General features: G+C 40.7%; 1 protein-coding gene and 1 long non-coding RNA gene across 5 annotated transcripts in view; one reads left to right on the top strand and one right to left on the bottom strand.

Annotated features, from left to right (window-relative positions):
• The window catches only part of LOC149312019 (uncharacterized), an 87,323-nt gene that overhangs the window by 12,775 nt on the left and 61,858 nt on the right, over positions 1-12,690 (bottom strand). The gene's annotated exons all lie outside the window — the stretch shown is intronic.
• EMP1 (epithelial membrane protein 1) overlaps positions 1-12,690 on the top strand; it is a 44,825-nt gene that overhangs the window by 19,081 nt on the left and 13,054 nt on the right. For all 4 annotated transcript variants that reach the window (XM_089523789.1, XM_089523792.1, XM_089523793.1 and 1 more), the window contains exon 2: positions 9,935-10,053. In XM_089523789.1, the coding sequence (XP_089379915.1) occupies positions 9,976-10,053 (78 nt within the window). In that variant the 5' untranslated portion in view covers positions 9,935-9,975. The remainder of the gene's footprint in view (positions 1-9,934; positions 10,054-12,690) is intronic.

Below are 12,690 nucleotides of genomic sequence, written 5' to 3'. Positions count from 1 at the left end.
GGTTAGAAACAAGAATTAATAATTGCTTGTCTTTACAGCTGTTTCATCTGCTAGGCCAGCATTTGATAATTATATCTGATAATCCTGATCTATAAGGAGTTCATAATGATGAACTACCTCCAAATTGAAGGCTGCTTGAGAAGTTACATCCTGCTACAATTACTCCCTTCCCTTTCACAGCCACATGCCAGGTACAATTCCTTGCATATTCCATTATTTTCCCAATTTCAAACACACATATATCTATAGAACTTGCTCACTTTCTCTCACTCTAATCTTGGAAGGCTCAGTGATTACTAGCAAACTGTTATGCCAACTCTATCCTCTGTGATACATATTATTCACCTTGGTAGAGCCAGTATTGTGTGGTGGTTTGAGTGTTGGACTATGGAGATTATCAGATGGGGAAAGTTCAAGGAAGAAAAAGGCATACTCCTAGCAAAGTTGTGTGATCATGCTGAAGTTTTTCAAACAACATTGTGCTTATCCAGGAATTAACCAATGAAGATCCAAGAATGCTCTAGCAACAAACCATTCCTGGGACTTCCCCGTGAATGGTTGGTTGTTGAAGCATTCCTAGATCTTCATGGGTTAAGTCCTGGATAAGTGCAGTGAGTCTGAAAATCTTCAGCACAGTCATACAACTTTGCCAGGAGTATGCCTTTTACTCCCCTCCCCCCCACTGTCTGATAATCTCCTAGGTCTCTGGGAGACTAGTGTCTGAATCCCTGCTTAGACATGGAAACCCAGTGGATGAGCTTGGGCAAATCATACTCTCTCGGCCTTAGGGGAAAGCAAAGACAAACCTCTTATGAATGAAGCTTGTCCAGAAAATCCTATGATAGGGTCACTGTAAGTCAGAGTCAGACTGAAGGCACATAACAACACCAGAAATCCAAACAATCTCCTATATGAGCAGAGTAGCCACAACTTAGTCTTAGAGACTATGCTTTTTATGTACAGGATTTTAAGTTCATTCTTTGCTGCACTTAGTTACAGGTGCCAGTAGCAGATGGTAGAAAACACCTCTGCCACAAATGACGTGGAGCTACTTCCACAAGATCAAATGGAGAGTTAAGAACTTGGAAGGGACTACTTACAAAGTATTAGTTGTAATTCATTCCCCTTTCTAAAATGACGTGTATAACTAGGCTACACTAAGCCTGTAACTCACTGAGAAATAACTTTTCCCCTTTGATGGTGTAAATGTAAGTTTTTAGTTATTTTTTCTAGTTACAGGGATATGGTCTTATGCAATAATGAAATAGGAAAATCAAAAGGTTCAGTACAGCTTGTCATTGCTTTGTGCTCTATTGTAGGTGTTGATACAAGAAGGTAGATAGGAGGAAAGTCTCACAGATCAGTTTGTATAACATGCACAGTTTTAATGTAACTGAAATGAGGCAGTACAGCCCAATACTTTGTGCCTGCCTGACTGCGTACTGGGGTGAAGAAAGGCTGAGCATTCACATGCTCCAAGTCCTTCTTCCTCCGCCAGAGTGCCATCTTGTCACGCACCCATTTACACGGGGCATGCCATGATGATGTCCTTTGTGTGCAGTGCCCAAACAGCACTGTGCACAAGAGACATCATAGCTCTGCACCACGGCGGTTATGGTGCCCCTTCTATGGTGCAAAAAGAAGCTCCTTTTCAGGGCTTCTTTTTGCTCCATGTACAGACTGTGGCATGTGGTTGACATGGCCTGCTTCCGGGGCTGAAAGGGGCGATGTTGAGCCGCCTGTCTGTTGAGCACCTGAATGTTTATTTCCTTTTGAGAAATGGAAAAGCAGAGTTACATTTTTTTGCCAGTCATAACTATAACATTAACTATTATTTGGACTGTAGAACTATAATCATAATTAAAAGTAACTTTGCAAGTTCTGGGACAACTTGTGTGACCTGGTATCCAGCAGATTCCTAGCGTAGTTCTAGATGAATCAAATCATGTGAGTTAGGGTCTGCCCCCCCCCTCTTTTTGAGCCTTTGCATTTCTATTTTGTTGTCCTTCACCAGATAGCTAAAATTCCTTAATGCATGTGTTTCCCCGACCCACAAGATTGAGTGCAATCCTCTCTAGCTTGTCATTCTGCTTAACATGAAAGATTTCATTGTCTCCAGGTGAAACTGTGACAGCACCTCACCTCTTCTGCATGCCAGACCAGCAGTATAGACTCTGATCTTCTTCTCACTTGACACTACAGAATAAACAGGGTTTCTTTTTGTTCAAGGGTATGGAATTTATCTGTATCTTGCAGAGGGGTGAGACCACATGAAAACCCTCCAGGTATGGGTCAAGTGGAATGGGTGCATACTTTTCATACTCTTGTCTTGGTGCAGGTGGGGGTGTAAATTGCTTTATTTGATTGCAACACTCTTCTGACATTTCTAGGCTCCCTATCCTCACTACCTTTACAACATTACAGCACAAGTGAACCATCAGACATTTTCCTTTTAGTAAACACAACCATTTTTAACAGTTTTTGGCTTGGATGTTATACCAAGGAAATGTGAGGTATCTTTCATTCAGAAACATCTCACAGGGCCTTAGTGTAGTTGATAGAAAGAGTGTTAACAAAGTGCAGATGAACAGATATGGAAAATGTGTACAACTGCTATTGTCATGGTGGATTCTGGGAGCTGTAGTGTGAAAGTGTGAACACTTTCAAGTATTGGTTTTAGTGCCACCAAAAGTGTATATACTGTATACTAGAAGTGGATGAATTTGGAACCAGAATAGGCTCACCAGGAAGGAATATGGCATCATAGCATGTCCATATCCACAACGCACCTTACTGCAGAATGAGAATGAGATGCTATTGGGCAGCAGAACATACAACCAGCACAAGAAGCAAAGGGACTGCTTTAATGGCAGTGAGACCCTTGCTTATGGATGCCCAATTGAAAAATAGGTACACTTAGAATGCAGCTTCACAGGCAGGAAGATTTGTATTGCTGTCATTGCAAAACTCTTTTTCCTTTGAACAAAGTCATGTAGATTGGATAGAGGTTTCATTTGGAGCACTTTGCAACAGAAGTAAGAAAAGTCGTGTGAAATAAGGCCAAATCACACAGTAGCGAGCCAAATTGGACCATTTCTATGTAGTTGAGCCTCTCAGGAATTGTCAGTCAAAAAGATACTAAATGAACATTATTTTGCATTGCTTTCTTGGTACAGTACTTAGATTGTTACCTTCTTCAATTGGATGATAACAATGATTGTCTAAATGCAATCTTTACTGTGTATTCATTGTTTCATAAAAACATACCTTGAAGTAGTCAAAATTAATAACAACCTGCTGGTGAATGTTGAGCCCCCCTTTAAAACAGTTCTGGGGTCTCTGGGAGTGACTGGTACTCAGCCATGACTGGTGCATTCTGGGAAGTGCTTTATGGCTTTGAGGAAGAATTCAAAGTAGAAAAAGCACAGCCCTGCCTCGGTCATAGTCATTTTCAACTCCAATTTATGTAATTCTGAACACTCTTGCTAGTTATTGGCTGATCCTAGTAGAAGATATGTGGCAAGGGAATACTAATGGCTGACAAATCCAGTAAAAATGGGGAAAGTTGTATCATCCTGTTCCAAAAAAGACATAATAATTTTTAAAAGTGGCTCTCTCATGCTCACAGGGTGTAATTAAATGGAGTGGAGGGAGGGGGAAAGGTAGAATAAATGAGTAACATATGTGACTCCGCAAAGCCCTGTGGTTAAAGATTTCCATGACATGCATCATTAAAGGAAAGCTATTATATATTTCATCATTACCATGCCTCTATTTCTACTTTTCATTGTATTTTCTCCTGATCACTCCCATATGGATTTTTAGACAGTGTCTCTTTAATAAACTATTGTTGTGTTGTTGTTTTTGTTATTTTTCCTTATGTAATAAACAACTGTGCTTGGACTGTAAAGATGGGGAGAAAGCAGAATGTATATTAGCATCTACTTGTTGATATCTGGGTGAATTGCAGGAGGAAGATGCCATAGATATGTCCAGTCAAACTGTTGGTCCTTCTGATTTAGTATTGTCTGCAGCATCTGGCAATGGCTCTCAAAGATTTTGGACAGGAGTTCCAAGGACTGAATTAGAGACCTTTGAAGTGCAGAAGATGCATTTTGTCATTGAGTAGATCAGCAAGACCTTGTGATTTTCAATGGTTTAACAAAAGGTCTAACAAAAAGACTCTAGCCTTATTCATGCTTGCTTGCCTCGTTCACAAACAGTCTGGCTCTCATTGTTTCTGAGCTGTAAAATAGGACTTGATGCTTAAAAGTACTGACACAACTTACTAACATTTACTAACATTGCAAATTAAAACAAAAACAAAACAGCATAACTATGCCTGACTTCTTGATAATTGCTTATTTCCTACCTCAGCTTTTCTCTCCTGTAAAATATTTTAATTACAGACATACCTCACTTATAAGAGCCAGTGTGATGTAGAGTGGTTTGAGTGTTGGACTACAGCTCTGGAGACCAGGGTTCAATTTCCCTCTCAGCCATTAAATCCACTGGCTGACCTTCAGCAAGTCACATTGTCTGAGCCTCAGGGGAAAGCAATGACAAAATTTACATAGATAAGTCCAAGTCTATTTTAGGGAGATTTGCAAACTGCAAGTCTGCAGATTGCAAATTTCAGAAATAATGCAGTTTGACATCATTTTAATTGTCATGACTCAGTGCTATGGAATTCTGAGATTTGTAGTTTGTTGTGGTACCAGAGCTGTCTGACAGAGAAGGCTAAATATCTCACAAAACTATAAATCCCAGAATCCCATAGCATTTAGCTATGGCAGTTAAAGCAATATCAAAGTGCATTATTTCTGCAGTGTAGATTAGACCTAAGATAGACTTGGATTTATCTATATAAATTTTGTGGATAGGATGTAGTTAGTAACTGGCACCATCAAATGTGCTGCCATTTTGCCTTTCACTCTACCAACTCAGTGGAGGAATTCTGGAAGTTGTAGTTCAAAAAACTAAGTTTTCCAAGGTCTGGAATTGAAATGCCCACCACTTATGGTGATATTCTGTCAGGTGATGTGATGTAAACAGAAGAGCTCACATCATCTGGCTTGGGATCAACATGATATACTTTTTGGCACTCTCTTTCAAACTCTTCTTTCAATCCAGAGCAACACCATATCTCAGGAACAGGCAGCAAAGAGAGCTGAAGGACACCCTTAGTTTAAAAGGAATTCTGAGAATGGAGATAGGAGATTCCCTACAATACCACAAAGATCCCAGCAATGGCTTCTGTTTCATAGCAGCAGCAACAGTGACCAAATGTCAAGTTCTGTTTTCCAGGGCTAAATGGAAATAGGGAGTATGCTTGGGAAAGCCTAAAGTTAATCAGAACTTGTTACATAGATGGGAAAGAATGAGGAAGCAAATCAACTAATTGCAAATAAATGGTGGCTTTCTGTGGAAATGTACTGAGGCAAGATGATTGTAATAAAAATTATGGGGTGGGTTGCCTGTTTCAAAGCCTGGTTTGTTCTTGTGCAGGAACCGCTACATTTACATCACTGATCCATCTTGTCCAACAATGGGCTTTCCGAAATGTTTTTGTGGGGAGCCTGACAGTAAACTAGCACATAGTCCATGAGGATGCTAGCCGTGACTCTGGTAACTGAGGGCTAGTTTTGTACAAACGATGCAATCAAGTGGTATAGCTTATCTCAGAGTAGAGAATGGAATAGAATCACAGAACTGTTATTTTTTCACAGATATTCACTAGTCACAGTTTGGAACTGTGACTGGCTTGAAGACTAAACTGTGATTTTCAGTGACTGTGATTCATTCTGTTACTGAGCTCCAAACTGTGATATTCACAGAACTGCTACTTTTTCTGTGACTGTGATTCATTCTGCTACTGAGCCTCCAAACTGTGAACTGCTACTTTTTCTGTGACTGTGATTTCATTCTGCTACTGAGCTCCAAACTGTGAACTGCTACTTTTTCTGTGACTGTGATTCATTCTGCTACTGAGCCTCCAAACTGTGAACTGCTACTTTTTCTGTGACTGTGATTTCATTCTGTTACTGAGCTCCAAACTGTGATTTTCACAGAACTGCTACTTTTTCAGTGACTGTGGCTGCATCCACACTGCAGAAATAATCCAGTTTGGCACCACTTTAAATGCCATGGCTCAGTGCTATCTATGGAATTCTGGAAACTTTAGTTTTATGAGTGAGACATTTAGTCTTCCCTTTCAACAAGCTCTGGTGCCACAACAAACTACAAATCCCATGGCACTGAAAGTGATTGAAACTGGATTATTTCTGCAGTGTGGATGCAGCCACACATTCTGCTCTTGAGCTCCAAACTGTGATTTTCACAGAACTGCTACTTTTTCAGTGACTGTGATTCATTCTGCTACTGAGCCTCCAAACTGTGAACTGCTACTTTTTCTGTGACTGTGATTCATTCTGTTACTGAGCTCCAAACTGTGATTTTCACAGAACTGCTACTTTTTCAGTGACTGTGATTCATTCTGCTACTGAGCCTCCAAACTGTGAACTGCTACTTTTTCTGTGACTGTGATTCATTCTGTTACTGAGCTCCAAACTGATTTTCACAGAACTGGCTGCTACTTTTTCACAGATCACTCAGGAAGCACTGAAATAACAGAAAATCACTGATTCAGTCCTTTGTAGGTAAGGTGCTTCCACCTTCCAGTCACAAGACAGAGTAACTACTACAAACAATTCTGTGATTCTGGATCAGTAGCAGCAGTATCACTCTAGTGTACAGATCACAGAAATCACAGAAAATCACGGAAATCACAGAAAATCACAGTTTTGAATCACAGATATTTTAAAATCACAGTAACAGTTTTCACTGATATCTGTAAATCACAGTTATTCCATTCACTATCTCAGAGTGTATCTATTTAGGCGAGTGGGGAAAATGTATGTTTAGATGCCCTCAAACCAGCATTTTGACTTCTTTTTTTTTTTAAAAAAAATGGTAACTCCCAGTATCTCTAAACCACCCAGAGGGGATTCTGAAAATAACAATCCTAAAAGTATTTTTTCCAAAAGCGCTGGTGACTACCTTTAAGACTTTAATGCTTCTAGGTAAGGATATCCAAAGGGACTATCTTGTGCCACATTAACTTGCCTACTCACAATGGAAACACCCTTGTCCATATGCTTTGGATGATAGCAGGACATCAAATAGGGCCTTCCTCTGTGTGTGTCTGTATTCATATGACTTCTCCCTGTCTTTAAGTGTATGGCAAGCCACTCCAAGGGTGTGGCTACACTGTAGAAATAATGCGGTTTGACACCACTTTAACTGCCATGTCTCCATCCCACAGAATTATAGGATCTGTAGTTCTGTGAGGCACCAGCACTCTTTGGCAGAAAAAGCTAAAGACTTTGTTAAAGTGCAAATCTCAGGATTCCATAGGATGGCTAAAGCACGTAAAAGTGGTGTCATACTGCATTATTTCTACTGTGTGCTTACACCCTGAGTGAAAATAAGGAACAGGTCTACCACATTTGTTGGCCCAGAGGAACTGGTACAATCCACCCTCTGCTCGATTGGGTTGTACTCTTTTTGAAAACTCAAGTTCATGTTTTGGGTGTACTCCCAAGTTCAGCCCTGAAACTGAATAGCTAGATTTAAGATGTGGCCAGGAAGGTTTTCATTTCTATTTATTGTATTAATCACCTTGCTGGTCTTTTTCATTTAGAAATGCCTTTAGCCTCAAAAGATTACTTGTCATGGTAAATGTGCTGCAATTGCTTCAACCTGAATATTTACCGATGTATCACCATTCACCTTGTTTTTATACCATCGAATACTACTTCTGCTTTTAATTTGTGAATTATTTTTATTTAAATGTAGAAAGTTTAAATGATAAAACACTTGTATGTTTTTCCTTCCATGGAGACTAGCAAAAACATCCCCAAAACTTCTGGATGGGAGTGCTATGATACAAGGGTACCAGGGAAGAAAGGACTAGACATCTCCTATGCTGTAATCCTGATTCAAAGGGCTCCTTGCACATTCTTATGCTTTGATAATAAGAAAATTATATAATTTTATAATATAATTTTATATTTTATCCAGTTGGATCCCAAGCTAAAGAATGTTGCATGAGTAGAATAAGGGATAAGGAAAGCAAAGCATCACTTTTTACTCTGATATACTGTAGCTAGACTCGGATATTGCCAGTACTGGCCTGAGTGGTGGTGTGCATCTACACTGTAGAAATAATGCAGTTTGACACTACTTTAACTGCTATAGTTCTGTTCTGGGATCCTGGATTTGCAGCTTTGTGAGGCACCAGCACTCTTTAGCAGAGAAGGCTAAAGACTTTGTAAAACTACTAATCCTAGGATTCAATAGGCTGGAGCTACTACATTTAAAGTGGTGTCAAATTACATTGGAGTTTATCACACAGGAGGAATTTCTCTTAATTTTGAATGAAAAGAAAGTGGGGCCAGAACGCATTCACGTGAATTTGCTAGTTCAGAGAATTTACGTGAATTCGAATTGCATTCGAACTGACTTGTCATTGCCCGAAAATAGGTTGCCATTGCCCGAAATTGTGTGTGATCACCTCTCACGCAATAATGTGAAACTCCATGATTGCGTTCGGACTGACTTTCCATTGCCCGAAATTGTGTGTGGTAGTTTATCATGCAATAAAGTTAAACCCCATGATTGCATTCGGATTGCCATTGGATTATACTTTCAATTTCGCTTGTCTGATAACGTCCATTGTTTCCACAGTGTAGATACATCCTAGAACTCTAGGAGACCTTGGGTTGAATCCCTACTCATGACTGGGTAGGGATTCAACCCAAGGTCTCCTAGAGTCATGACTGAGTAGGGATTCAACCCAAGGTCTCCTAGAGTCATGACTGAGTAGGGATTCAACCCAAGGTCTCCTAGAGTCCTAGGATGTATCTACACGGTGGAAACAATGTAATGAACTTTGTCAACTCACACTTTCAGGTTGAGAGAAAAGCAATGGCAAACCTCCTCTGAACAAATCTTGTCTAGAAAACCCCAGGATAGGGTCGCCTTAAATTGGCATTAGCGTGAAAGCACATAACAACAGCAAATGCAGCCCAAAAGGAAATTTGTCCAGAATTGTCTGGACTGTTCCTGCAGATTTTTTTTTTTAATTTGAAAGATAAATGAGCTTTCAAACTCAGCCAAGGTCCTCATAAAATTAGGCTCCAGTGTGCATATAAACATCAGGCCATAGGTTTATTATGGTAGGACAGGATGAAATAAATATGTCTCACTTTTTTTTTAACCCATACTTAAAATTTAATTTATGGAATGGCCTGTCGGAAGAGATCTGTCATATTACCAGCTTGGACAACTCCAAAAGGGCTATCAAGATGGATTTCTTCTGGCAGGCCTTTCCTGAATTGCAAACTCGGCCACCCATTGTATTGACCATCACACTGAATACCCTGTAACCCCATTGCCCATCTCTCTTTATTTTAATTGATTGTTTTAATGTTTAATATGTTTAATTTATGTTTTAGGAAAGAGATGGAATAATTGGAATTATTGTTTAATGTATGGATTTTTATTGTAAATTGCCCTGATCCTGAATGGAGAGGTGAGGTAAAAATAAAGTTGTTGTTGTTGTTCTAGATTATAAATTTATTGCACTTGCTTTTCCAAAAGCACCCCTAATTTTTTCTGTAATCTTTTTTTAAAAAAAATTCCTGAAAAACTAGTCATGGGACTTAAGAGTACTTCCTTAACATCTCTGAATAATTAAGCTGAGGATTTACTAGGATTTGCAGACCCACCTTGTAGCATTGTAACTATTATGCCACAAGTACAAGTTTAAGTCAAGTGTCTCATTTCCTGCATGTAGTCAGTTATTCTTACATAACATCTGTAGATCCAACACCACATTTAATGTTCTCCTATGTTTGTTTTTCTCCAACAGACTTCTCTTCCTTTGAGGCACCCCTATAGTGAAGAACCAAGATGTTGGTACTACTAGCTGGTATTTTTGTGGTCCACATTGCCACTGTGATCATGCTGTTTGTCTCCACCATTGCTAATGTAAGTACCAAGGCCTTTCCTTGATATTTGTTGATTTGATTTTTCAGTCATCTCCAGTTTGGTATAGAACAGGTGTGTAGGAGACCATTTTGTTTTCATTAGAAAGCAGTAGTTTGTCAGGGAAAATAAAATGCTGGAGGCCACATGCTGGCAGGGCTGAAGCCAATGGTAGACAGAACCAAGGTCAACAGTAAGTAAAGTTTTTGAGTTTTTTTCTGCCATTTTCTTTGCTTTTTACCTTCACCATGCCTTCCATTTCCCATCCAGTGGACTGCTGAGAAAGAGATAGATCACCCTCATAAGTCCTGCACTGATTTGCTTACAAATGGCTTCTGAAATTCATTTGAGGGCCATTTGAGATTGCCTCAACCCCATTTTTAGCCTGAGAATCAAATACATTATTTGGACTCACATAAGCATGGTGTAATGGTTTGAGCATTGAACTACGACTCTGGAGAGCAGGATTTGAATCTCCTTTCAGCTGTAAAAACCCACTGGGTGACTATGGGCAAGTCACAGTCTCTCAGCCTCAGAGGATGGCACCTCTGACAAAATTTGCCAAGGTTTTAATAATAAAATATAATTGGGGAGAGGGGAATTTGCCAAGAAAACTCTGTATAGGGTCGCCATAAGTTGGTAACCACACACACACACACACACACACAAATCAATACCAGTGATGTTTTTACATTGGTCTTGTCCAGACAACAGCTCACCACCAGGGAGGAAAAAAGTAAGAAGACTTTTCAGGTTCATTTATATGGCTTAAGGTGCTGTTGGTTTGCATACCTGGTGGCTGTTGAAACCTATAAGAGCAGCCACACCCTGGGAACTGGAACACACCCTATTTATTAACTGAAACAAAGCAGCAATTCAAGGCAACCTAAAGGTTTGAAATGGTGGCATTGCCCTTCTCCTATCTTGGAAGAGAAAACACCCAGGCACGTCTCACTCTGGAACCAGTTGAGTGAGTGGAATTAGTACATAATCAGTTTGAGGTACTCTATCATTATACCTGCCAGGCAGTCTGCTACATAATTATAAGTCCTTTCTCTCCTTGTCTGTTCCTGGGATCATAAAATATTATCTGATTATATCCAAACAGAATAAGAAGATAGGGGCATTATTTAACCAGGAGGGCATCTAAGCTACACATATAGCAGGTTGATCCCACTTTAATGGTTGTGGCTTCATCCTATGCAATCCTAGGATTTGTAGTTTGGAGAGGGAACTGAAATCCTCTCTGAGACAGCCTGCGCACTATAGTCTAGGGAAGTGTAGTCCAACAAGCTACCAGGAAATTCTGAGTCCCTGACCAAACTACAAATTCCAGTATTTCATTGAATGGAACCATGGCAGTTCAAGTTCAAGAAGGATAGAATCAAACTGCTGTAACTGTGGATAACTTTTCCAGGCTCTGCTAACACTGGGGAGTATCAAAAGGGATGGGAGGCTCTCAATTTCGAAAGAGAAGATAGCGAGGTCAATTTGAAAAATCACGCAATTACATTATTACTTATCTTGGCTTAAATTCGTTGTAATGGCCTCTCCGAACACGACCCAGATTCTGTGCAAAGTAACCCATCACATCAGTGGGTTCTTAATTGCAAATTGGCACCTTTGCGCATGCTCAGTGAGGGCAGAATCGGATCGTGACCTTTTTACACTTCCGATGGGGCTTGCCTCTGGTTCCCGTGGTTTTGCGTTGTTTCATGTTATTTGTTCATTCATTACCCTTTATTTCACGTTATTATACAATTCACATTACTTGTTCATTCATTACCCCTTATTTCACGTTATTTAGGGAATTCACATTATTTGTTCATTCAATACCCTTTATTTGTGGTTATTTAGGCAATGCACTTTATTTTTGCATTTGTTACTCCTTAAAGGATGAAAGGAAAGAAGAAGAGAGGCCCAGGCAAGAGAGGAAGAGGAGGAGAGGAGGAACATGGGCGGGGGGAGAACCTTGGTGCCCTTCGTGTGGGGGACAGGAGGTGGAGGAGCCCCCCTTTGAATCCCAGTTGGGGGTCTGAGAGGGGTCTCAGTTCAAACCAGCCTACTTGGGATGAAGGGAGCCTGCCTCTGTCTCCTTCCCTCCCCAACTCCCCAGACTCTCCCTCTGACAGCAACCCCTCTCCTGAATTGTGGGAGGGAGGGTGAATTGAGCCACCGGCTGAAGTAGGGCAGAGGGAAGCCCTGCTTTTGGGGATTGGGGTGGGTAGAGGGAGAATGGGGAACAGCCCCCATTTGCCAAGGAGGGGGACCAAAATGGTGAAGGGTCTGTGCGGGAACCAGAGCTGGTGACTAAGGCTGCATCCACACTGGAGAAATAACCCAGTTTGGCACTGCTTTAACTCTTCGTGGTTCAAGGCTATGGAATTCTGGGAGTTGGAGTTTGTTGTGAGCACAGAGCAATGCCCCCATTCCCCAGGCTGCCCCACTCCATCCTCCCCCAAATAGGAGGAATGAGGTAAGAAGAAGAAGAATTCTTTCTCTCTTTTAGAAGCCCCCTGACCCTGGAGAGAGGGAGGAAGGAAGGAAGGAAGGAAGGAAGGAAGGAAGGAAGGAAGGAGGGAAGGAAGGAAGGCAAAAAAGGGGCACAAGGGAGCAAGGCAAGACCCAAGCCTATGGTTT

The sequence above is a fragment of the Sceloporus occidentalis genome, unplaced genomic scaffold (assembly GCF_023333645.1).
Source record: "Sceloporus occidentalis isolate IW3139 unplaced genomic scaffold, rSceOcc1.0.p SCAF_5, whole genome shotgun sequence".
Taxonomy (NCBI): domain Eukaryota; kingdom Metazoa; phylum Chordata; class Lepidosauria; order Squamata; family Phrynosomatidae; genus Sceloporus; species Sceloporus occidentalis.
Note: the sequence above shows the minus strand (reverse complement) of the source record. Positions and strands in the feature narration are given on the sequence as shown.